At 42.0% G+C, this 27,229-nt stretch overlaps 1 protein-coding gene across 9 annotated transcripts in view; it reads left to right on the top strand.

Annotated features, from left to right (window-relative positions):
- qkia (QKI, KH domain containing, RNA binding a) overlaps positions 1–27,229 on the top strand; it is a 106,097-nt gene that overhangs the window by 45,067 nt on the left and 33,801 nt on the right. For all 9 annotated transcript variants that reach the window (XR_009646326.1, XM_060847591.1, XM_060847589.1 and 6 more), the window contains exon 3: positions 7,769–7,885. Coding sequence is in view for 8 of the 9 variants with exons in the window: in XM_060847591.1 (XP_060703574.1) it covers positions 7,769–7,885 (117 nt within the window). In the remaining variant the exon portion in view is untranslated. The remainder of the gene's footprint in view (positions 1–7,768; positions 7,886–27,229) is intronic.

Raw genomic sequence — 27,229 nt, 5'->3', positions numbered from 1 at the left:
TCAATGTAGGTGTGAAATATTTCAGATTACAGGGATGATTGGGGCATGGCTATGAAAGCATTTCTGAACGGAAGGGGCAGAATGAGCATTTAATTTTGGTAGTAATAGAATAGTAAATGGCTGCCCAAATTAAGGGCGGATTACAATGGATCGTCAGCTAAACCCCTGCATGCTATCTGAGACAGAATGTCTTCCCCCACCCCCCACTCCCATCCAGAATGTTCAGTTTCTTGGCAACAGTATAGTTTAACCCTTTAATATTACAATAGTTTGCAAGATTCATCTCTAGGATGGCGCCTATGGTAGGCTGAGTAAATTGGACTGATTCACTGGATATGAGAATGAAGAGGGATCTTGTTAAGACATGCAGGTTTGTGAAGAGCTGATAAATTGGAGATTTTCTTTGTATTTGCTAATCACTGAAAATAGTCAGCAGTCACATAATGCTGGACTATAACTTGGTGTTATTTGAAATCACAAGTTTTCAGAGCTTTTGGTGCCTTTATCAGGCAAAGTGGAAAGAAGCACACAGGTACAATTTGTAGGCAGAGAGATCATAAGGTAATTCTAGTAACTTAGTGTCAAAAGGTGGTACAAATGGTGAGTGGAATATTGACAGCTGAATAACAAATCTTTGCAGTGATCAAAAGTATCCAACAGTGTAAGTAAGGTGTCAGAAGCTGAATAGTAAGTGAAAGGGTGACCAGCGATAATTACAAGTATAAAATGTTGTTGCAGCCATTTTGTTTCAAGCACTATCCTATTTTAGTTTTGTAATTATCTCTTTGCCTTAGTTAATTGACATGGGGTGGAGCCACCCACACACTCTGGTACGTCGATGATTTAATTGTTGCTTCCCCCTCCCCTGGAATTGGAAAAATTTCAATTTCACTTCCAGTTTCCACCTTGCACTCTCCTTCACCTTATCCATCTGATTCATCCCTCCCTTGACATCTGTTCCTATCTCTGGGCATAGACGGGCTGCCAACATCCATTGAGCCCCACGGTTACTGACTATAAATCCTCCGTCTCTCTTTCAAGACTATTTTGTTCTCCCCATTTCTACATTTCCATTGCATCTGTTCTGATATGCTAACTTTTTCCACGTATGGAGTCAGATATTACAAGGGGGCATAGCTTTAAATTAAGGGGTGGTAGTTATAGGACTGATGTTAGGGGTAGATTCTTTACTCAGCGAGTCGTGAGTTCATGGAATGCCCTGCCAGTAACAGTGGTGGACTCTCCCTCTTTATGGGCACTAAACGGGCATTGGATAGGCATATGGAGGATAGTGGGCTAGTGTAGGTTAGGTGGGCTTGGATTGGCGCAACATCGAGGGCCTGTACTGCTCTGTATTTTTCTATGTTCTACAAGGGGACTTCTGAAAAATCCACTACTATTGTGAATATAAGGTGTACTGTACCTTTTGAGAGCTAGCAAGGACTAAGAGAAGCACACCATGCTAGAGAATTTACAATGTAAGTTTTGCTTCAGAACAGCTAGCACTGGCTGGGTTGCCTGGAGACAAAAACAAATTCAAGTTTGCTAATCAGTTTAAATTATACCCCAAAATACCAACCTCCAGCCAAGTTTGAATTTAGGATATTGGCAATATTAATAAACCAACGAAGCGATCTGATGTTTTGGGGTAGAGGACTGGGGAAAATTGAACAGTTGGAGGGGAGAACTGCCAAGCTACCAGCATGTACAGAATGCCTAAAACACAGCTCTCTTAAAGGTACCTTTTATCTATCAATGACCTGTGAAACAAATCTCTTAAGAAAATCTACACAGGAAGGTACAAAGAGAACGTTTGACAGCTGCCTGGTTTTGAAATTTGAATTTTTGGTAAATCTTATTCAGGTTTTATTGGACTAGTATTATAGAAGGGAAAGTAAAAGATAGGTTAGAGGAAGGAATTGCAAGTAGTTAATTGTTATACTTTTTTGAAATGGTTTATTTTGTACTTTAAATAGTTCTTGGCCTTTCGCATTTTCAGATTACTGCATGGGATAAATCTTGTGTTACTGGTTTAGATTAAGCAAGGGGGTTTTACCTGTGTCGTAACACTACCTTCCTCAATCACCATACCATCCTCTACCCCAAAACATCAGAGCGTTTTGGTTTTTAATATTATCAATATCCCAAATTCAAACTTAACTGGATTTTGGTATTTTGGGGTATAATTTAAACTGAGTGGCGAGGCCCTCAGCTGTGTAAGATCCATCCCCTACCCCCCCCCCCCCCCCCCCCCCCCGACCTCACCTACCATCCCACTAGTATCCACATCCAAAGGATCATTAGCTGCCATTTCCGCTACAACTGATACTACTAGTTCCCTGCCTTACCTGGTCAGTCTTCCACAAGGACTGTTACCTCTGGGACACCTTGGTCCACTCCTCCACTCTCAACGTCTCTCATCCCTCCCCTCCATGGCACCATCCCATGCAGTCACAAGAATTGGCCTGTTTACTACTTCCAGCCTTGCTGTCTAAGTCCCTCAGCTGAAAAAGCAATTAGCCTGCATTTTACTCCATTTAAGCTACTGGATTCACTCTTCACATTATGGCCTCCTCTATGTTGGGGAGATGAAATGCAGACAGGGTGGCAGAGCTCGTACGTTCAGCTCAGTGTTTCTGGTTGCCTACCATTTGAATGGGCAACTGTGTTCCTTGGCAAAATCTGTCTCCGGCTTGCTGCAGTGTTCCAGTGAAGCTTAGTACAAGCTAGAAGAATAACTCGTTTTCTGCTTGAGAATCTGCAACTTTTTAGGACTCTATATAGAGTTCAATAATTTTAGGGCCTTGGGAGAAAGTAGCATGGTTTTACCCCAACCCCCACATACCAGACCTTGTCATCACTTGGGCTGCTACCACTGAGGTGGTTTTCCTGAGATTTCACATACTAGATGCAATTTACACTCACCAACTTCTGCAAACAGTAAACATTTATTAAAGATTGCATGAGCTAGGTGACCCCCTTGACCCCCTCTTGCAGGCATGTCAAGTCAGAGGCTCTGAACAAAAAACACATTCCCTTTTATAGGTTGGTTGGTCATGCTCACATACTCTGGCCACTCCCCCACACTCACGTGGCACTGAAGACAACCCCCCCCCCCCCCCCCCCCCCCCCCCCAAAGCCACTCCCTCAGTGAAATGTTACCCCAGGTACAATGAGATGATCCTCTGAGATAATGCAAACGTAAGTGCCGTAATCCTAGGGAATTGTTATGCGCACAATTTCCCTAGACAACGTAAATGTGATGTGTCCTAGCTTCGGGGTGGCCCTTCAAATGGGTTATGGCTGCGTTGCTTCCTCAAACAATGCAGGTGTGATAAGCTTCAGCTTCAGCATCAGGGATGATCATGCAAGCGAACCTGATTGGCTGAAGGGTGGCTATGGAAGTATTTCTGAATGGAAGAGATTGCATAATAGTTTGTTACTACTTCCCCGTTATTAAATCAAATGACTCCACTAAATGGAGTGGGAGTCATCCGCATTCCTGCATGAATCCCACCCACTTCTAGAATGTTCAGTCAGTGCAGTTTAACCCTTTTAATATTACATTAATGTCCAGAGAGATATTCAAATTTAATCTTTTATTATACCACAAACAACCTATTGTCAGCCGCTAATGGTCCCTGTTAGCTTTTTATACTTGCAGGCTGACATTTCACCCATTCCTTTGTCAGCCCAGCTGTTTCCCTCTATCAGCTCTGTGTCTCCTTATCGCTTCCACCTTCCTCACTCTTCATCTTTACAGGAATATTTTGGCTCTGTACTTTTGCTATTTTTGTCAATGACCATTCCCAGTCCACATTGACCAGATCCTATCTTGACATCGAAACTGGCCTTGCCTGATTTACAGTTTTTTAGTTCCCACTTTTTTTATCCTTTTCCATAATTACCTTTTTAAAATGAGTTATGGTCTCTATCACTGAGATCTTCTCCCCCCCACCCCCCTCCCCCCAACTGACATTTGCAGAAACTTGCCTGGCTCTATTCCCCAAAATATGGTCTAGCACTGCTGTCTTTTAGAACTTAATATGCGCCAGCTTAAACTCTCCTGGAAATGTTTTAAGAATTCTTCCACTCCCCCCACCCCAATTTTTGCCTATCCCAGTAATATTTAAGTTGAAATCCCTATTAATTTTACTCAAAATTCACTTGCATATGTCATTCTGTCCCACCCTTGCTATTTGGGGTTTATTGTGCACTCTGAGCTATACAACTGTTCCCTTCAAGTTCTACTTCGATGTTTCCTCAATTGAGGCCATATAAAATATCATCCCTCCTTTTATTGCAGTAATTGAGTCTTCTCCTTCTGTTTCACCTAGAGGTTGTATGCTCTAGAACATTGACCTATCAGCCCTGCGCCTTCCTCAAACATATATCTGCAGTGACAGTGATATCCCCTAGGTGTTACTCAACATCCTCCACTCATATGTTTTAATCACATGCTTGCTTACAATAAATGCCATCCAACTTTGCCCCATTCTTGTGTCTTAAGTTTTATATATGCTGTATCTTCCAGATTGATTTTGTTTTTTCTGTATTTTGCTGTGCATCACCCCCTATTTTACATCCACTCTCCATCTGAGGCTTTTCATACCTTCTCACAGGTCACCTGTTCCTTTCCTGACCAAGTCTAAAATGTGCTATCCATGTCAATCTGTCTTGCAAATGCATTGCTGTGCCTCCAGCTGATGCTTAGCTCTTAAAACTTAGTGCTTAAGCTGATCAAACCAGTGGCACTGGCAGATGCGATCATCCAGAATTCCATTGATGCCCAGGGGTTGAAGTGTTCAGAGATGGAAGATGAGGCGTTCTTCCCCCAGGCGTCTGGTGGTGAGGGAGCGGCGGTGAAGGAGGCCTAGGACCTCCATGTCCTTGGCAGAGTAGGAGGGGGAGTTTAAATGTTGGGCCACGGGGGTGTGGTTGATGTTCCCTAAAGCGCTCTGCTAGGAGGCGCCCAGTCTCCCCAATGTAGAGGAGACCGCATCGGGAGCAACGGATACAATAAATGATATTAGTGGATGTGCAGGTAAAACTTTGGATGTTGAAGGCTCCTTTAGGGCCTTGGATAGAGGCGAGGGAGGTGGTGTGGGCGCAGGTTTTACAGTTCATGCGGTGACGGGAAAGTGCCAGGATGGGAGGGTGGATCGTAGAGGGACGTGGACCTGACCAGGTAGTCACGGAGGGAACGGTCTTTGCGGAAGGCAGAAAGGGGTGGGGAGGGAAATATATCCCTGGTGGTGGAAATGTCGGCGGATGATTTGGTTTATGCGAAGGTTTGTAGGGTGGAAGGTGAGCACCAGGGGGTTCTGTCCTTGTTGCGGTTGGAGGGGTTGGGTCTGTGGCTGAGATGCGTTGGAGGGCATCTTTAACCACGTGGGAAGGGAAATTGCGGTCTCTACAGAAGGAGGCCATCTGGTGTGTTCTATGGTGGAACTGGTCCTCCTGGGAGCAGATACAGTGGAGGCGGAGGATTTGGGAATAAGGGATGGCAGTTTTGCAAGAGATAGGGTGGGAAGAGGTGTAATCCAGGTAGCTGTGGGAGTCCGTGGGTTTGTAAAAAAAAAAATGTCAGTGTCATGTCAGTCGTCATTAATGGAGATGGAGAGGTCCAGGAAGGAGAGGGAGGTGGCAGAGATGGTCCAGGTAAATTTAAGGTCAGGGTGGAATGTGTTGGTGAAGTTGATGAATTGCTCAACCTCCTTGCGGGAGCATGAGGTGGCGCCAATGCAGTCATCAATGTAGTGGAGGAAGAGGTGGGGAGTGGTGCTGGTGTAACTACGGAAGATAAACTGTTCTACGTAGCCAACAAAGAGACCGGCATAGCTGGGGCCCTTGCGTGTGTCCATGGCTACCCCTTTGGTCTGGAGGAAGTGGGAGGATTCAAAGGAGAAATTAAGGGTGAGGACCAGTTTGGCCACCTAACTCTTATACTCGATGTTCTGACCAACAAAGGAAAGCATACCAGATGCCTTCTGCACTGTGATATCTACCTGTGACTCTACTTTCAAGGAACTATGAACCTATATCCAAGGTCTCTGTTCAGTAACGCTCCCCAGGACCTTACCATTTAAGTGCACACGTCAGTGATAATGTGGAATGATACTGTGGTTGAAACTGTTAAGATCCCAGCTAATGTTAAATACCAGACAAGTCAATCCTAGAAACGAACCTGGTTTGAGCAAAGTAGCCTCTTGTTGATGCATATGTACACAAATGCGGTGGATGTTGCTTACCAACAAAAAATTATTAACTAAAACAGAACACAGGAGAATAAACCAAACCACCAACTTAATCAGATTTTAAGGCAAAAAATGCACCTAAATTGCTAAAGTCAGTCAGCATTTGAAGAGTGCCAAAACGCACCTGGTACAGTATAGTACTCACCCTCATTCCTGTATTAAACATACTCAGTCACTTTTTAATTTTTGGACTGAAACTACGGATAACTCCAGATGGAAGCTATTAGGCTACTACTTAAAGCTTTACGTCTTCAGGATGTTATCCCAATAATTCTGGTCTTGGGCAAACACTGACTTACTATCTATGCTTCCCTATTTGGGAGCACTTCACTATGCAGCTGTCCTATTCCAAGTACTTCACAGGACTGCTCCATTCAAAGTAAAAGCTGAATTTCCAAATTATGTTCTGCATTTTTCTGGTCATTGCAGATAAGTGTTTGCTATAATGAAGAATGAGTACTTTGTTTTCCTGTGCATGTTATCTCAAGCACATATGGAAGCCAAGTTTTTGGTTCATTTATTTGGTCACTTAGTGCAGGTTCCTAAAGAATGAAAGTTAAGAATGGAAAATCCTGCTGCCTTTGTTTTTAGAACTTTCTTTGAATGTCAGTTCGTAGATTTCCTGTCTCACTTTCAGTTCCTAAGCAATCCTGGAACATCTGGTCGTTCTAATGATTTCAGAGTTAATGTACACAACTTGTATAGTGATATTGTTAAATTGGGTCTCTACCTGTTTAGTTTACATATTTCCCTCATTCCTTTTTTTAAAAAAAACTTTCCCTTTCAGGTAAGAGCCAAAATTTGATGATATTTGGTCTGACAGTGAAGAAATTATTTCCTTAGTTGCACAATCTCTCCAATCCCTTTCTTCTCGCTCCTGTTCTACTGGATTTTGTCTTACTCTTGACTGTTGTGTCTTTTCACTGAAGCTTTTCCTATCTTTTTCTAATTCACTTCTTCCTTTCAGGCTTCTTAAACTTCCAAAATTCAACATTTAGTTTTAAAAGAAAAATTACACATTGTGGGGCATGTCTTAACTAATGGGTTACAACGATTCCAACATTTGTTTTAAAGCAGTTCAAATAGTAGCTATAATAACTGGTTAATTTTCAAAATTCAAATATTTTTAAAATCGAGTGTTCATGTGAGACCGTTAACTCGTTTTCTCCTACAAGTATTTCCAACTTCTCGCCTGCTGTCAACCTGGAAGTTGCAACTTCTAGAAGTTGATTTATTTGAGATTTGTTCTGGATAATTTTCGGAGCCGTGAATCAAATTTATGAAAGCATAGTTAATTATGGTAATCTAATCTGGCATTTTGAGTATAACTTGTTTTAATATTGTAACGTAAACGCTGAAAACTTGGAAAAATTTTGTGCAAATTTGTTTCCATCAAGATGTCAGCAATCTAAATTGAAAGCTACTTTATATTTAAGTATTTAGAAAGTCCAATCTTCGCAGTATCACTCGTGCGTCATGTGTTCTGACATTCTTATTTTTATTCCCTTCAGTTTAACTTCGTTGGTAGAATCCTTGGCCCAAGAGGACTCACAGCAAAACAACTGGAAGCAGAGACTGGTTGCAAGATCATGGTTAGAGGGAAAAGTTCAATGCGGGACAAAAAGAAGGTAAGGCCAAGATAAAATTAGTGCAACCCAGCCTGCAGATCCCTCCAGAGTTTCCATAAAAACATTGAGTGGATACAGCAGTAGCCCTTTCAGTCTTTTGAGCCCTTGATGTGTTTTCATATGTAGAGATCTATTAACTCTGGCTTGAAAAAACTTGATGACTGAGCCCTTGCAACCCTGTGAAGATTCCAAAATAAGAATTCTAAAGAATCATTATTCTCTTAGTACAGAAATTGCTCATTGTCTGTGCTAAATGGGCTACCCCTTATTCTAAAACTCTTCCCATCTCTCAGTTCTGGACATCACCAGCCAAAGGGAATAACCCTCCTATATTCATCCTGTAGGTTCTTTTAATTTTGTATGTTTGAATGGGGATTATCCTTCTAACCTCCAACCCATTCTTTATAATTCCTGATGGGGCAGTCCGTCCGTCTCAGGAATTAAATTGGTAAACCCTTTTTTTATTTTCCTCCATCTGGAGAGTATACCTTTCCTTTAACAAGGAGACCAAACAACACACACTAATTCTAAAGACTGCAGTGAGACTTTACAGGAGGCTTTGATTATAGAAGTAATAAGGTTGACATAATGTGCTGCTTTGTTAGTTGGTATACCTGCATTTTAACTGATATATGTGAGCAGGATATCAAAGACTTTTCAAATTCAACACTTCATGCAACAGTCTTATGTTGTCCTTTAACTTTTCAAAAATGCTAATGCAAATATTGTATTTGACTGTATTTATTGTATGGCATCTTGTTACAAAATAGTGGAACTGTTGTAGTATGCCTCTGCATCTTAAAAACAAAAATAAACCAAAACACAATATAAAGGCAGAAAAATGAAATAGAAAATCTAACTGTACAGTCCTCACATGCTCTGTCTTGAGCATGGTAGCCAGGCATGAATCCTCTGTGTTGTCGCTGGAACAAAACATTCTTTGCCATTTACCCTCCACTGATGCCATCACCAGTGAGTCCTCAATGTCTAGCTGATGCAGCTGCTAACACTGCTGGGTCTCTTAGTGGACCCAAAAGTGCTGCTATTGCCTCTCCTCCGAATGGTCTGGCCCTAATTTTAATCTGTCCCCTTGTTCTAGACCACCCTCTCCTCTCTTTTCCCTCCTCCCTGGTGCCCCCCCCCCCCCCCACCCCCAAAACAAAAACCAGTGGGAAAAACTTAATATCTTGAAGACTTCAAAGTCAAAGAAAAGACACCATCTCTTAAATTCTAGGTGGAACAGTCCTAATTTGTATAATCTCAATTTAACTTCTGAAGTCTGCATATCATTCTTAAAAACCTTCACTCTGTCCCTCCAAGGCTAATATATGCTCTTTGAGGTTTTGTGCCCAGATCTGCACTCTGTACTTGATTTGGGGTCTAACCTGGGTTCTGTATAAATGCAGCATAACTTCTGTTCCTTGTCCTCCAGTTATAAAGGTCAGCATTCCATTAGCTTTTTTTGATTGCTTTCTGCACCTGTTTGTGACATTTCAACTATCTATGCAACTGAGCTCAAAGTCTCTCTAGGCATCTACTGTATTAAACTTAATACCATCTAGAAAATACCCTGATCTATCCTTTTTGGTCCAAAATGGATAACCCCTCACCTGTCACAGTTTTGCCATTCACCTAGTCTATTGTATCCTTTTGAAATTTTGTTATCTAACACTGCCTAACTTTGTCATAAGAGACATTAGATGGCACTTGGGAATTGCACTGAATGGTTACTAACTGCCATATGAAATTAAAACCTTTTTAATACCCGTGTTGTATGGCTGAGCTATTGAGAGATATTCCAAATATATTTTTAACTTGTTTATGACCTTTTTTCGAGAATCTTGTTCTAAAGCACTTTACATTTTGGTTGTAGTCAATTTGTATTAGTTCTGTTTCTCTCTACGTTATAAGAGGGTGTTCTCTGGACTATGCTGACAACGTGCTAAGGGCTGTCTATCTTTAAATACTTCACAGCAATCCAAACAGCAGCATTTGGAAAAAGTTGCTTTCAAAAAAAAAATTCTAGTCTTATGTAAGAGACTGGCTGGCTGGTCAGCACCAGTCCACTATTTGAGCCTGAAGTTGAGAAGAATGAATGAAACTTCAAATTGGAGCATATAAAACTGAGCATTGGATCAGCCTGTCTGATTTTTTGGACAAGCCGTATAATGGATGTCCTGATCATCGTCTTGCTTTATGTTCCCACAAATGTTAAGTTTTACGCAGAAACTAAATGTGGCTCCATTGTTGTTTGGCTTCAAAGCATATTTTACTCCTTGCCAAAAATTCTGCTATATCTGATTTGTTCCATGTCCCAAATTGCATTAACACAATGTGTAACATCTAATGTAGTTTTTGAGGTGCTTTCCCTTTTGTGCAATAACTGCTATATGCTGGACACCAGTTAAACACAGATCAGTGGCCAGCCCTGTGATTTGTATTATTCAAAAACATTTACAGCTCAAATTCTGTCAGATATACATTCTTTGTTTTGGTTGGATTGTCCACTGTTGATATGTTCAAGCTGGTGTTTCGCCTCAGAGATTGACATGGAGAGGACTAGTTTAGCATGATATGCAGCGGGGGGCAACTTTTTAAAGCAAAACTGAAAATATTGATCAAAGGTACTTGATATTGCCACATACCAAGCTGTTTCCATTTGCTTTAAAGGATTAATTCGCAGTTACCTTAAACTTTAACTGGAGTTACCACCAGTCTTGAGAGGCCAGGCATTCCTTTCAAAGTATTGCTATGAAGATTCCAGAATATATTTGAATTTTGGCAATGAAATAATGCACAAGTTATCTTGTGAATCTGAAGTTGACTGATCTACATGAAATTTCTTATCCAAAGTTATCTATTTTGGAAAGGAATGGAAATGTTTCTTATTTACATCTAATTATATGTTTGTTAACTATTGTAAAACGTATATTAGTTGCTCTGTCAAGTATGGCTCCACCATACTTTTATAACCTGATTAAATTTCCTACATAAGTGGCTGCACTTTCAAAGTACTGTTGACTGGCTATAAATTGCTTTGAAGGATTGGGTGGTTGTGAAAGGCCCAATAAAAGCAAATCATGTTTAAAATTGGGATCTTCCGTTATTGTAAGCACCTAGGGTGTGGAAATAATTGTAGTTGATGGCACAGTCACCACCAGATTTTGTAATGAACTGCTTGTTAATAAAAACTACTGAATGCTCTTCATGTGGCTACATGGATGCAATGTATAACGCCATGAAATAGATATCAGTGTATCAAAACCCAGCATGTGCTTGTTTTGACTGATCATGGAAAAGGTGGTATATTGTTTGACCCTTCAGCTGAGTACCCTGAGCAATGACTTGTGTCCATCAGAGCCATTGCAATTAGTGTTACTGAGCAGAACTTCCATTAAGTTGAATCTGTAGAGATTACAGCAAGATCCATTGGACCTAGATTTGCCTGCATTTAAGTAGTAAGAATAAAGCAGGAATAGTGGTTATAATTTTTGCACAACTACTGTGCTGCCATGTAGTGGCTTCACGTCTCACCCAGAGTCCGGTTATATTGTTAGCTTGTTTTTCCGAGGTTTCACACATGAGGTACAATTCGCACACACCAACGTCTGTAAACAGTTAAAGGTTATTAAAGCCTGTACAAGCTAGGCGACCCCCTTTGACCCTGTTTGCAGGCGTGTAGAGTCGGAGGCGCCAAACAAAGAGAAAACATCCCCTTTGTCCACGTCAGTTGGTAATGCTCACAGATACTCTGGCCACTGCACCTCTTTTCTCCCCCCCCCCCCTCCACCCCCCCAAAACCAATAACCATGTGTTCCCCTGGTACAATAGTAGGATGAGGTCTTCCTTTTAGATAATGTAACGAAATGTCATAATCCTGGGGAATCGTGATGCAAACAATTTCCCGGCTCACTGATTCCCCAAGGCAGTGTCGGTGTGATATGCCCTAGATTTGGGGGATGGCTATGAAAGCATTTCTGAATGGAAGGGACTGAATGAGAGTTTAATTTGATAATAGTAGGAGACTAGTAGTAAATGTCTAAATGAAGTGGAAGTCATCCACATTCCTGCATGAATGTTGTCCCCACCCGCTTCCAGAATGTGCAATTTAAACCTTTTAATGTCCAGGGAGATAGTCCAATTTAATCTTTTAACATTGCAATATGTTTGATCAAGCATTTGAAGAAAGCAAGTAGAATATGTACTCTTCAGATATGTCTGAATCTTGTACTGCAGCTTTCATTTGTTTTTCTTTCTGACTAAAGACCTATTTTAGCAACATTTGTTATTAAATGACAAATTGTCATTTTTCATCTTGCATCAATACATCACTTGCAACCACTGGAAGCAGTGATAAGAGATCCCAGTTTCTGAGCAACTTGAATGTTGCTAGATTGATCTGATAGAAGTTACATTATTTTTGTAGAAGTTAATTACATGTGCCAGAAAATAGAACTTTTTACCCAGACATTTGCACTTCAATTTTGCTGAGTTTGTGCTTTTTGCTGTAGTCGGAGAAATATGCTCCGCAAATCAAATCTTCCTCCTATTAATTAGTTTTGAAGGTGACAAATGAAGTGTAAAATTTCAATGCTTAGTCATTTTAACCTGCAGGCTCATTAAACCTGGGTGAGTGCATAGAATGTATACACTTTATCAATGCAGTTTGTTTCCCTCCCAAGGCTCTCATTTTGTAATGCTTGAGCTTTCTTTACAATCAACATTGCATTCAGACTTTCCAGCTCATGTATATATTGCATAAGATGCACATTTTGCCATCCATTAATGCTTATAATTTCAACTTCCAATTTGAGATAATTGGATAATGAGTTTATGGCTCATGTGAAATATACTCAACTGTTCAAGAGTCTGAAGAAAATTAAAAGCAAAGATCAAAAATCAGTTCAGCCCACGACTAAACAGTTGGATGAGTGACTGCATGGGTTTACTTGCCTGAAATCTGTTAAAAACTTAGATAACCTTTTTGAAGTGGTGTACTTTGAATACTCGTTTTAAACAAACAGCATTCTAATCGTGCTGTTGCAGTGGCTTCTTAATATCTTGTTCGCCCACAAATGGGCAGTGACATCTGATGTAGTATGGGATTCTGTCTTTTGGCTGCTCTCTTTTGATTTACATGTATCTATTTAACATTTATCCTACTAACTTTATTGCTTTTTCCAGTGAGCCAATTGTTGCTATATTCACCTACCAGCGTAGAACTTGGAGGTGTCAAAGCTTCAAATTTCATTTTAGTAACAGCCAAAACTTTCTTCCCTTGTGTAGCAGTTTCAAGGCACTGCCCAGTTTTGAAAGGAAAGACTGAAAGTAAATGGCCTTTTGTGAAAAATTGGTCAACCTGGTATCTGTGCAGGCAGGATTTCTCAGCAGGCCTGCCAGAATTGAGGGACCCTACCTGGGGACAGATCCTCAGAGGTATGAGACAACTCTACCAACAAAAGAGCACCCGCCAAACATTGTATCAAGGGATAGACAGAGAAATGGTAATGAACCCTGAAACTGTGTACAGTGGAGCCTGTCTATTTGATGGGATAGCCATTTACTCTAATCTGAAAACAGTTTGGGAGGCTCTGAAGTCATCAAAATTTCTGTTAAGTAAATTTGGGATGGTATCAACCCCTTTGTTTCCATGAATGATGAGATTAAACCGACTCCAGCAATTACCGGAGATACTCTGTGAAATGGAATTACTTGAGGGACAAGGCCGGCTGACCCTTCAGAATCGCAAGGGTAAAAGGAACAGCGGGATCAGCTATCGGGGCTCTTTGCCTTTTCACTCTCCTCACTCTGAACTCGCTGGGACTGAAGGCATTGATGTTGTGTGTGACCTCAGACTTCGTAAGTCCGCAACAACACCAGAGGCAGAAAAGGAGCTCCACTGGACAGGCAAGTCCCTCTGAGACTGGAAAAACCATTTTCAGGCCTGGGACATTTGAACTCTGAAGAAGTTGGTTAGGCATGGGGGAGGGTGGTTCTATAATTCTTAAAGTATAAGTACCCTGTAAATTGTGCAAGATTAAAGATTTTGTTGTATTTGCTCCAGTTTTCTCATTTGATATCAGGATGTACGTTTCATCGAAGTATGGATTGGGCAAGTTGAATTTTTTGTTTCTGTAATAAAGTTCACTGGTAATTGTGAAATCCTATTTGACTCGGTCTGTGCTCCTTCTGGGTGTACACGTTCTGGCTGAGTTCACAGCAGATCTTAAGCTGTAATTCCAGTGTCAAGGACTGAAGGGTGATCAGGGCAGTTTGAACCGCCCACTCTAGGGGGATTGTTGGCCAAGATAAGCAGTTTGATCCGGGGTACTGCCTGAGAGGGTAGGTGCCAGGTGGCTATTGCCCCACCAACCAGAAGAAATCATCCACACATTGGTGGTAGTCACGATTACTGTGTGGAGATAAGTTCTGACTCGCTGGTCAGGCTCGAAACAGTGAGTTTGGTTCAGTGAGCTCTCTCCAGAGGAGTTGACCTAATGTGGCATTCCGGGTCTTTGAAGTTTGTCTCTGCTGGAGAGAGACCACCACAGTAATCGGCGAACCCCAGACACCCTCCTGAGTGCGGAGTATAGGAAAGAGGCCTTTCCACACCGCCGAAATGTTGAGCTTCCTGCCTGTAACATTAAGCGGAGTTGTGAAAAATTATGCACTTGGACCAAAGTTCCATTCTTTTTATTACTGCATCTATCAAGTCCAGTATGTCAGACCACTGAATCAGTTGCATCTACTGTCAGACTGTTATCTTTTAATCAGTAAAATAGAAATTATTTTAAGGGGCTGTGGTTCCAAGGAGTTATGGATTTTCTACATGTTTTGAAATCAACTAATTTTATGGCCATGTACCATTTAAAAAGTTTAATATAGCTCTGTATTAATGACTTGAGGATCAAAATAGTTTTCACACTAGATAATTTGAACATAGGATCATATGGGTACAATCCAAGCATCTCAAGCTACATTGGTTGGTGATATGTCCCTGTCCCTCCGAGTGAATTGACAACACAAGCCTTCAAGAAAAGCTGTCCAAATGTGAATGTCAGCATAAGTATGCAGGAGTGTAACGATGCAATTTCTTAATTTGGGGCAAGGCTTTGAAACCTGGTCTCTTTTCAGAGATCTGTGGAGTGCCACATACGGAATATTCATAATCTGTTAATCATGCTAAATGGTTGTGATTAATAGAACATAGAAAAATACAGCGCAGTACAGGCACTTCGGCCCTCGATGTTGCGCCGACCAAAGTCTACCTAACCTACACTAGCCCAATAACCTCCATATGCTTATCCAATGACCGCTTAAATGACCATAAAGAGGGAGAGTTCACCACTGTTACTGGCAGGGCATTCCATGAACACTCAACCCGCTGAGTAAAGAATCTATCCCTAACATCTGTCCTATACCTACCACCCCTTAATTTAAAGCTGTGTCCCCTAGTAACAGCTGACTCCATTAACAGAAAAAGGTTCTCAGTGTCTACCCTATCTAAACCCCTAATCATCTTGTACACCTCTATCAAATCTCCCCTAAACCTTCTTTTCTCCAATGAGAACAGCCCCAAGTGCCTCAGCCTTTCCTCATACGATCTTCCTACCATGCCAGGCAACATCCTGGTAAACCTCCTCTGCACTCGTTCCAATGCCTCCACATCCTTCCTATAGTATGGCGACCAAAACTGCGCACAGTTAAGATTAAGTGCTGCATTGAATCCAGATTGTTGAACCTAACATTTAAGAGATAGTGAGGAGCACTCTCTGATACCTACAGAGTTTTCTTTGTAATTTACAGTATACTGTAATTTATTGAGTAAATTCAGCTGTGGGGATTTGAGCTGAGTGATGCAGGGCTTTCCCTGTTCCATCAACTTCATATGGTGCCACATTCACTGAAGTTAAAAGTACGTAGATCTTTGTTTCAACATACTACTCTCATGATTCCATTTACTGAGCAGTGCAGAAATTGCAGATGCAAGGTGACATATGTGCTACAAGGATGAGAAGGCAAAGCAGTAAAGGAGACAGTGGTAATGTGAATGGACTAACCATTTAGTTCTAGGCTAATTGTCTAGGGACAGGCCCAAATCCCGTCTTTGAACTCCATAGATGACTCTGGAGCTGAGAGTTGGTTTTGGTAGTGGTGACCACAAAACCATTGGCAATTATTACTAAATTTGCACTCTTTTCTTGATCTGACCTCTGCAGATCCACAACAAAATGGAGCTGTATTTTCTAGTACTTTGCCTGTACATTTACAACAGTTAGGAACATCTGTCCCTGTACAACAATGTGCTTTAAATGCTTCTCTGCAAGCAAAAAGCTAACTTTCCTAACTGAAGTTTTAGATTAGATTACTTAGTGTGGAAACAGGCCCTTCGGCCCAATAAGTCCACACCGACCCGCCGAAGCGCAACCCACCCATACCCCTACATTTACCCCTTACCTAACACTAGGGGCAATTTAGCATGGCCAATTCACCTGACCCGCACATCTTTGGACTGAGAGGAAACCGGAGCACCCGGAGGAAACCCACGCAGACACGGGAAGAACGTGCAAACTCCACACAGTCAGTCGCCTGAGTTGGGAATTGAATCCGGGTCTCAGGCGCTGTGAGGCAGCAGTGCTAACAACTGTGCCACCGTGCCACCCACAATTTTCCTTGTTTTGCAAATTATATCAGGAAGACCTTGGAGTGCAAGTCCATAGCTCCTTGAAAGTGGATTGCAGGTAAATGGGATAGTGAAGAAGACGTTTGGTACGCTTTCCTTTATTGGTCAGCGTATTGAGTACAGGAGTTGGGAGGTCCTGTTGTGGCTGTACAGGACATTTGTTAGGCCACATTTGGAATATTGCATGCAATTTTGGTCTCCTTCCTATCGGAAAGATGTTGTGAAACTTGAAAGGGTTCAGAAAAGATTTACAAGGATGTTGCCAGGGTTGGAGGATTTGAGCTACAGGGACAGGCTGAACAGGCTGGGGCTGTTATCCCTGGAGCGTTGGAGGTTGGCGGGTGACCTTAATGGTTTATAAAACCATGAGGGGCATGGATAGGTTAAATAGAGACACAATTTTTTCCTTGGGGTGGGGGAAATCCCAGAACTCGAGGGCATAGGTTTATGGTGAGGGGGGGAAAAGATATAAAAGTGACCTACGGGGCAACTTTTTCAGAGGGTGGTCAGTGTATGGAATGAGCTGCCAGAGGAAGTAGTGGAGGCTGGTACAATTGCAACATCGAAAAGGCATTTGGATGGGTATATGAATAGGAAGGGTTTGGAGGGATATGGGGCAAGTGCTGGCAGGTAGGACTAGATTGGGTTGGGAAATCTGGTCGTCATGGACAGGTTGGACAAAAGGGTCTGTTTCTATTCTGTACATCTGACTCTATGAAGTGTTGCAGATGCATATCACAGTATATCAGCTTTTTTTGCTGGTGAAATATTAGATTAGATTACTTAGTGTGGAAACAGGCCCTTCGGCCCAACAAGTCCACACCGACCTGCCGAAGCGAAACCCACCCATAACCCTACATTTACCCCTTACCTAACACTACGGGCAATTTAGCATAGCCAATTCACCTGACCCACACGTCTTTGGACTGTGGGAGGAAACCGGAGCACCCGGAGGAAACCCACGCAGACACGGGGAGAACGTGCAAACTCCACACAGTCAGTCGCCTGAGTCGGGAATTGAACCCGGGTCTCAGGCGCTGTGAGGCAGCAGTGCTAACCACTGTGCCACCGTGCCGCCCACAATATTGTCGTCATGAAACTAATCCTGACTTTAACATTGATTATTAACTCTGGCAGATCTTGTTTTACTTCATGTTTCTTCACTTTTAAGTGAGGAGACCCTGTATTGGAAGGGAATTTAAGCTTGACGCAATCACTTCGTTTGCTAAATGCTTGATAATGCTTGAATCGTGTTGACTTCATAATTTTAGAAACATTTCTAATATAGTTAAAAATCTAGTTTTGTTTATAGTGAGAAATCTTCACATTTCTATCTGATTAGTCAAGTTTTATGTAGAGAAGTCGTATGGTTCACTCTCAGGCCTTCACAGTTCATTTGGTGGGTCAAATTTCAATGTTAAAAGTAAGGAATCAAAATTCACACTGGGCGTTAATATGAAACATGACTTTCTTCAATTAACTGGAAAAAATTGTATAGATGGTTGTCTGTGTTTTCGTTAATTTAGTCACTTACCCTTTTAATAGTTAAGATTTTTGTGCAAGAGTTTTGAAATTTTAAGACCAGGGCTGCAATGTTTTGGTGCTGAAGGTCAGAAATGTTAACTTTCAACCATGGTTTCACAGCTCTCGTGTGTTTTTTCACAAAGACTATTTCCTGTTCTCTTGACTAGTAAGTGATTTCTTCACTCAGTTCTTGTGCTTCTGCAGCACCAAAGGTAAAATATTCAACTCGACACCCAAAAATAGATCCATTCCTTCAAAATGTATATAAATACTTCTATTCTGAATGTGACAGACTTTTCTTGAGTCTTTCAGTTTCTTGAAAGGTCACTCAACCTTGGCTAAGCATCTGCAAATTACCTTTTATTGACAAGTTAAAATTGTATCCAAGTGAAATTTCGAATGTTTTAGTGAAAACCAGTTTGACTAATTTGTAGGCCAAAAATTCTATATTTTAGAAATTGACTATGATTTATAAAAAGTTTAACTTTAGACTGACCATTGTTCATGACTGTTTTAGTTTTTCTTAAATGGAGCAATCTTTTCAATTAACAAACTTAAGGTAGCTAAATGTTGTGGGTGGTTAATGTTTCAGCTCAACCATTACATCCACCTACATGCTTTAGTCTAAGTGCATTCATGCTGAATATATCTGTGAAATTATTTTTCTATTCAAGGTAATATTGTACATGTCAAATCTTCTTCCAAATTGAAGCCCTACCTAACAACACTAAACAAAAAGCAGAGACTTTCTTTCCTTGGCTTAATCTGTTCAGTCTTCACAGTAAAATTTGCACTGTGAATTTTAGTTTAAAAATATACCTTTGCCTCACTTTACTGCTTTTTCTTTTTTCCTTCTATAGATGTTAGTGTTCTACATTACATCTGTAATAGCTGAGAATTTCTGGCCATCTCTTGTTGAATCATGATCTGTTTTGTCTCCCTTTATGATTTTGAGCACCTTTTCTAAATTTCCTCCTCTACCTCCTTTTAAAGAGAGCAGTCTCAATGTCTCAACTTAAAACATGTATTTGATCCATGAAAACGTTCTCAAATCTTTTCTGCATTGTGTAATGCCTTCATCCTGAAGTGTGATGACCAACCCTACTACAATTGAGACCAAGCAATCATTGCATGATGTTAACTGTAAGTGGGTGGCACAGTGGTTAGCACTGCTGTCTCACAGCGCCTGAGACCCGGGTTCAATTCCCGACTCAGGCAACTGACTGTGCAAACTCCACACATTCTCCCCGTGTCTGCGTGGGTTTCCTCTGGGTGCTCTGGTTTCCTCCCACAATCCAGGTGAATTTGCCATGCTAAGTTGCCCGTAGTGTTAGGTAAGGGGTAAATGTAGGGGTATGGGTGGGTTGCGCTTCGGCGGGTCGGTGTGGACTTGTTGGGCCGAAGGGCCTGTTTCCACACTAAGTAATCTAAAATCTAAAAATTCATTTGGTGCTCATTTGCTTCCATTTGAAGTCAATTGACAGTGGTAATGGCCTAGTTGTATTATCACTTGACTAGTCATCCAGAGACCTAGATAATATTCTGGGGACCCAGGTTTAAATCCTGCTGTGGCAGATGGTGGAATTTGAATTCAATAAAAATCTGGAAATAAGAGTTTAATGATCGTGAAATCGTTGCCAATTGTTGGAAAAATCCAACTAGAACATTTCGGGAATGAAACGTTTGGTCTCACCTGGTCTGCCTAGGTGTGTCCCGACCCGTGGAAATGTGGTTGACCCTTAACTACTCTTTAGGTGTGGTTGAGAGTGGGTGATGTTGGCCTAGTCAGCAATGCCCACATCCAGTGAATGAATTAAAAAGTACAGGATCCTGAATGCTTTCTCAACTTACACCCCTTATAACAATACCTAATTTATATCGCCTCACCTGGTTTTTCATAAAATATTTTACTTAACACTACTAATTTCATCTGCCAAGTATTTGTCCATTTCTCCAATCTGCCCTATCATTTAACACTGTGTTCTGACAGTTCACGATACTTCCAGGTTTTGCCATTACAAATGTTGAAATTTTGCATGGTTCATAACTGAACCTAGGTAGGTCCTCAATGTTGAATGTGATGCAATCCTCTTTGTCATCGCAGTGTACAGTGTTAGCCAACAATCTGAATGTTCTAACATTTTGGAGAACACCGTTCCAACGGTTTGCATTTGACTCTTCAAAATATTTGTCTTTAGTATTCCCTAAGGAGCAAGACTGGGGCTTGTAGAGTTTTTTTTGGCAGGTCAATCAGTTCAAGAATTATTGAACAATCCATTTTGGGCAGGAGGGCAGAGTTAGAGCAGAACACTGCTTCAAGCTGTTAGTCAGCAACATACTCCCAAAGGTGAAGAGTTTGACCCAAAAAGATGCCGCTGTAGCAAGCTCTGAGCAGATGTTTGGGGAGCCAGGAGGTGCAGCTAAATGTTGGAATTAGAGTTCAGGAAGCAAGTAAGAGCTGTAAGTTTTTGGAGAAAGTAATCCACAATTAATAGTGCCTCTGAGCACAGGGGTGAAGAAAGTCTGCTAGTGTTATTTGTTTTGTACAGCAGGCAAAGTTAGAGCTCAAAGAAATTCAAGGTAGTACTAACTTGGCGAATCTAGCTGTTGGCATCGAACTGAAGCCATCGTAGATGCTCTTAATATGGTTTCAAGAACCTAGTGGTCTGTAAACTCAGGAATGGAGGGTAATGTACCCGAGTATGAGTAGTTGAGGCCTTTGATAATGTAGTGGCTGTTAAGAGTTCTGAAGCTAAGTCTTTATAAAAGTGAAGAAATTGAATCCCTTGTGAAGGTATTTTTCATGAGATTTGATTACCCAATCTGCCCTCCTATCTGAGGGATTGCTGAAAAACCTCTGGGATCTATCTTTACTACATTTGGCTCTTTCTGGGGTGTTTAACAACAGTTAGTTACCCATATTTATGTCCTGTTCATTCTGGATTTTAGAGTAACATGTATGATTGTAGAACTGTCACAACTTTGCATCATTAACGTTTGTAGATTTCTTCAAAACAAAGGACTCTTGTGGTTTTTATTCTCTTTTAGTACTTGCATTTTAAACGTTTTTTAGTTACTGACACTTTTTGCCAAGTTCACATTTCACTCTGGCTGTCTGGTCCAGGATGGTAGGGTCAAGAAAAAGTGATCATAATACCAGCTTGTGTGCTACTTCATCGTGTAACTTCCTCTAGACAGAAAAAAACTTCACTATTACTACGATCATTGTTCATTTTTCCCTCATGAGATTTAGCTTTGCAGCTGCATTACTCTTGTCAATCTTATCTAAAAGTTGAATTTTTTGTTAAACCCAATTTAATTTTACCTCTGTGCTGGACTATCTTAATGTTGTTCATCTGGTTAATTTTATTAACCAGAGTTTAGTTTGAAAACTCTTCCATTACATGTTAAACAGTAGTAGTGGGTGTTAGCCTTGGACTTTGAACAGCTATGTAATATTTATGCTATATCGTTGGCCCTTTATCACCATCCTGTATCTAAGGAGTATTGTACAATTATGATCAGTAGTTCAACATATTCCACCCTTATTTCCCTCTGCACACTTATGTATTAGAGGTGATTTTGGAGTCCATTGTGAAGGATGAGATTTCTGAATACTTGGGGAAGAATAGAAGCAATAGACTATTTTGCTAAATGGGGAGACAATTCAGAAGTCTGAATTGCAAAGAGACTTGGGAGTTCTAGACACTCTAGAGAGGGTGTTCTCGAGGTAAACTTGCAGGATTTGAGTCAGCGTTTAGGCAAATGCACTGTTGGTATTTATTTTGAGAGAACTTGAATATAAAAGCAGGGATGTACTTAGGCTCTGGTCAGACCATATTTGGAGTATTGTGCTCAGTTTTGAGCCCCATACCTCAAGAAGGATATACTGGCCCTGGACACTGATCTGAGGGTTATGTAAATAGTGCCAGGAATGAAACGTTTAACATGAGAACTCCGGGGACTATACTCTGGAGTTTAAAACGATAAGAGGGGGATCTAATTGAAACTTACACTCTGTCCAGGCCATTCAGTATTCTGAATGTTAGGAAGATGTCTCCATTGGTAGGAGAGAGTAGAACCTGAGGACGCAGCCTTTGAATAAAGGAGAAACTTCAGTCAGAGTGTGGTAAAATTATGGAATTTGCTGTCACAGAAGGCTGTGGAGGCCAGGTTATTGAGAATATTTAAGACAGAGGTTCTTTATTGTTCAGGGAATCGAGGATTACTGGGAGAATGGGTTATGAAACTTATCAGAGCTAAAAAATGTGTTGCTGGAAAAGCGCAGCAGGTCAGGCAACATCAGAGGAGCAGGAGAATCGATGTTTCGGGCATAAGCCCTTCTTCAGGAATGAGGACAGTGTGCCAAGCAGGCTAAGATAAAAGATAGGGAGAAGGGACTTGGGGAAGGGGTGTTGGGAATGCGATAGGTGGAAGGAGGTTAAGGTGAGGGTGATAGGCCAGAGAGGGGGTGGGGGCCGGGGAGGTTGGGAAGAAGATTGCAGGTCAAGAAGGCGGTGCGGAGTCCGAGGGTTGGGACCGAGATAAAAAGGTGGGGAGAGGGGAAATGTGGAAGCTGGAGAAATCTGCATTCATCCCTTGTGATTGGAGGGTTCCTAGGCGGAAGACGAGGCGCTCTTCCTCCAGGCGTCGTTTTGCCATGGTCTGGCGACAGAGGAGGCCAAGGACCTGCATGTCTTTGGAGGAGTGGGAGGGGGAGTGAAAGTGTTTAGCTACAGGGCAGTTGGGTTGGTTGTATGCAACCCAACCGCCCTGTAGCTAAACACTTTCACTCCCCCTCCCACTCCTCCAAGGACATGCAGGTCCTTGGCCTCCTCTATCGCCAGACCATGGCAATATGACGCCTGGAGGAAGAGCGCCTCGTCTTCCGCCCAGGAACCCTCCAGCCACAAGGGATGAATGCAAATTTCTCCAGCTTCCACATTTCCCCCCTCCCCACCTTTTTATCTCAGTCCCAACCTTTGAACTCTGCACCGCCGCCTTGACCTGCAATCATCATCCCGACCTCTCCGGCCCCTCACGCTCACCTTAACCTTCTTCCACCTATCGCATTCCCACCGTCATTCCTCTCTACATTTTATCTTAGCCTGCTTGGCACACCCTCCTTATTCCTGATGATGAGCTTTTGCCTGAAATGTCGATTCTCCTGCTCCTTGGATGCTGCCTGACCTGCTGCGCTTTTCCAGCAGCACATTTTTCAGCTGTGATCTCCAGGATCTGCAGTCCTCACTTTCTCCTGAGAAACTTATCAGCCATGACTGAATGGCGGAGCAGGCTCGATGGGCTGAATGGTTTCATTTCTGTTATGTCTTATGATCTGATTTTATACTGGTTACTTATCCCTTTCAACAATACCCAGCTTTCCTCATGGTGGCACGATGGCTTAGTGATTAGCACTGCTGCATCACAGTGACAAGGACCTGGGTTTGATTCCCCCATGGGAGAATATGCAAACTCCACATAGACATTCTCCCCATGTTTGCATGGGTTTCCTCTGGGTGCTCTGGTTTCCTCTCATAATACAAAAGATGTGCAAGTCAGATGAATTGGCCATGCTAAATTGCCCATAGTGTGAGGTGCATTAGTTAGGGGAATGAGTTTGGGTGGGTTAGTCTTCAGAGGGTCAGTGTGGACTTGTTGGGCTGAAGGGCCTGTTTCCATACTGTAGGTAATCTAATCTAATACATTTGCTATCCATTTTTAGCCAGTTAAGTATCTGGCTATTCCTATTTCGTTTCGGTTTCTTCCTTGGTAAAAACACGTAGTGTACTCATCTAGTAACTTCTGTCTTGCCACTACCACCTCACAGAAATATCTTCGATCCTAAATTGGCTCAAATGGTGCCAAAAGGGCAAGTGTTTTGCTAATAGACTGTTTCGATCCCTTTGTTAGTTTGCCAGTCTTTGTTCTACTCTCCTTACTTTTATTTCATTTTTCATTTGCTGTCTGATTCTCAGTTATCCATCCTGACATTTGCCATTGTGACCTTTTTAGTTGCTCAGAACTGAGTTACTTGTTTCCACCCAGTTCAGTGAATTCTGAAGGGACACAAATCCAGTGTATGATTTGTATAGTCTGCTAGAAATTGACTAGGTGATGTTTGAACAGTTTGATGGTTTGCTTGGACATTTGTATGCTCCTGCCAATGCCTCATTTGCCCCTCTGCTCCTGATGAAGTCTGTCTTGTGATTCGCCTATGGCTGTGCGCACGTGGCATTCTTGAATCAGTGACTATGTTTTCAGGAGTGTTTTGAGGATATCCACCATCTTCAACTATTTCATCACCATATAAGGTCAGAAATGGGGATGTTTGATTGTGCAATGTTGAGCAGCCTAGTGAAGCAGTCCATGTTGAAATGCAGCACGATGTGCGCAATATCCAGGTTTAAACTTACAAATAGCTAGTGATATTTGTGCCGTAAGTGCCAGGAAATAACCATTTTGAAAGAATTGAATCCATGACATTTAATGGCATTACCATTGCTGAATCTCCTCTTCCCCCTCTCAAATCAACATCCTGGTGTTACCATTGGTCAGAAACTGAACTAGACTAGCCCTTATAATAACTGGCTACAAGAGTGGGTCAGGGTTGGGAAACCAGTACAAGAAATTTGCCTCCTGATTCACCAAAGCCTGTCTGCCATCTAATGAGGCACAAGTCAGGAGACTGCGATACTCTGCACTTGCCAGGATGAATGCCGTTCCTACGCACTCAGCACCAGGGACCTGGGTTCAATTTCAGCCTCTGGTGACTGTGGAGTTTGCACATTCTCCCTGTATTTGTGTGGGTTTCCTCCAGGTGCTCCGGTTTCTTCCCACAATCCAAAAATGTGCAGGTTAGGTGAATTGGCCATGCTTAATTGCCCATAGTGTTCAGGGATGTGTAGGTTAGGTGTATTAGTCAGGCATAGGGGAATGAGTCTGGGTGGGTTACTCTTCGGAGGGTCATAGTCATAGAGATATACAGCATGAAAGCAGACCCTTTTTGGTCCAACCCGTCCATGTCAACCAATTATCCCAACCTAATCTAGTCCCACCTGCCAGCACCCAGCCCACATCCCTCCAAACCCATCCCAGTCATGCCCATCTAGGTGCCTTTTAAATGTTGCAATTATACTAGCCTCCACCACTTCCTGTGGCAGTTCATTCCATACATGTACCACTCTGTGTGAAAACGTCACCCCTTAGGTCTCTCTTATATCTTCCCCTCTCACCATAAACTTATGCCCTCTAGATCCGGACTCCCCCTACCGTGCACAGCGCCCCCTCTCTTCCTCCTTTCCCCCCCCCATGCCAGTGGAAAGACTTGGTCTACTCATGCCCCTCATGATTTTATGAACCTCTCTAAGATCACCTGTCAGCCTCCGGCGCTCCAGGGAAAACAGCTCCAGCCTATTCAACCCCTCCCTATAGCTCAAATCTTCCAACCCTGGTAACGTCCTTGCAAATCTTTTCTGAACCCTTTCAAGTTTCACAACATCCTTCTGATAGGAAAAAGACCAGAATTACACATACTATTCCAACAGTGGCCTAACCAATGTCCTGTACAGCATTAGCATGCCTTCCCAACTCCTGTACTCAATACTCTGACCAATAAAGGAAAGCATACCAAATGCTGCCTTCACTCTATGAACCTGCACTCCTAGGTCTCTGTGTTCAGCAATGCTCCCTTGGACCTTACCATTAAGTGTATAAGTCCTGCTAAGCTTTGATTTCCTAAAATACAGCACCTCACGTTTACCTGAATTAAACTCCATCTACCACTTCTCACCCCGTTGGCCCATCTGATCAAAATCCCTTTGTAATCTGAGATAACCTTCTTCGCTGCCTACTACACCTTCAATTTTGGTGTCATCAGCAAACTTACTAATTATACCTCTTATGTTTGCATCCAAATCGTTTATATAAATGATGAAAAGTAGTGGACCCAGCACCGATCCTTGTGGCACTCCACTGGTCACAGGCCTCCAGTCTGAAAAACAACCCTCCACCACCACTCTCTGTCTTCTACCTTTGAGCCAATTCTGTATCCAAATGGTTAGTTTCCCCCTGTATTCCATGAGTTCCAAACTTACTAACCAGTTTCCCATGGGGAAACATGTCGAATGCCTTACTGAAGTCCATATCGATCACATCTACCGCTCTGCCCTCATCAGTTACTTCTTTGTTACTTCTTCCAAAAACTCAATCAAGTTTAAGAGTCATGATTTCACATGCACAAACCCATGCTGCCTATCCCTAATCAGTCTTTGTATTTCCAAATACATGTACATTCTGTCCCTCAGGATTCCCTCCACCAAGGTCAGGCTCACTGGTCTGTAGTTCCCTGGCTTGTCCTTACTACCTTTCTTAAACAGTGGCACCACATTAGCCAACCTCCAGTCTTCCAGCACCTTAGCTGTGACTATTGATACAAATACCTCTTTAAGAGGCCCAGCAATCACTTCTCTAGCTTCCCACAGAGTTCTAGGGTACACCTGATCAGGTATTAGGGATTTATCAACTATTCTGTGCATTTCAGGATATCCAGCATTGCCACCTAGGTATTATGGACATTTTTCAAGATGTTACCATCCATTTCCCTACATTCTATATCTTTCATGTCCTTTTCCACAGCAAATACTGATGCAAAATACTCATTTAGTGTCTCCCCCGTTTTCTGCGGCTCCACACAAAGGCTGATCTTTGTGGGGCCCTATTCTCTCCGCAATTATCCTTTTTGTCCTTAATGTACTTGTAAAAACCCTTTTGGATTCTCCTTAATTCTATTTGCCAAGGCTTTCTCATTTCCCTTTTTTTGCCCTCCTGATTTCTCTCAAGTATACTCCTACTGCCTTTATACTCTTCTTAGGATTCACTCAATTTATCCTGTCTATACCTGACATATGTTTCCTTCTTTTTCTTAACCAAATCCTCAATTTCTTTAGTCATCCAGCATTCCCTATACCTACCAGCCTTCCCTTTTCATCCTGACAGGAATATACTTTCTCTGGATTCTTGTTATCTCATTTCCGAAGCTTCCCATTTTCTAGCCATCCTGTCACCTGCGAACATTTGCCCCCCAATCAGCCTTTGAAAGTTCTTGCCTAATACAGTCAAAATTGGCCTTTCTCCAG

This window comes from Hemiscyllium ocellatum, chromosome 30 (genome assembly GCF_020745735.1).
Source record: "Hemiscyllium ocellatum isolate sHemOce1 chromosome 30, sHemOce1.pat.X.cur, whole genome shotgun sequence".
NCBI lineage: Eukaryota > Metazoa > Chordata > Chondrichthyes > Orectolobiformes > Hemiscylliidae > Hemiscyllium > Hemiscyllium ocellatum.
Note: the sequence above shows the minus strand (reverse complement) of the source record. Positions and strands in the feature narration are given on the sequence as shown.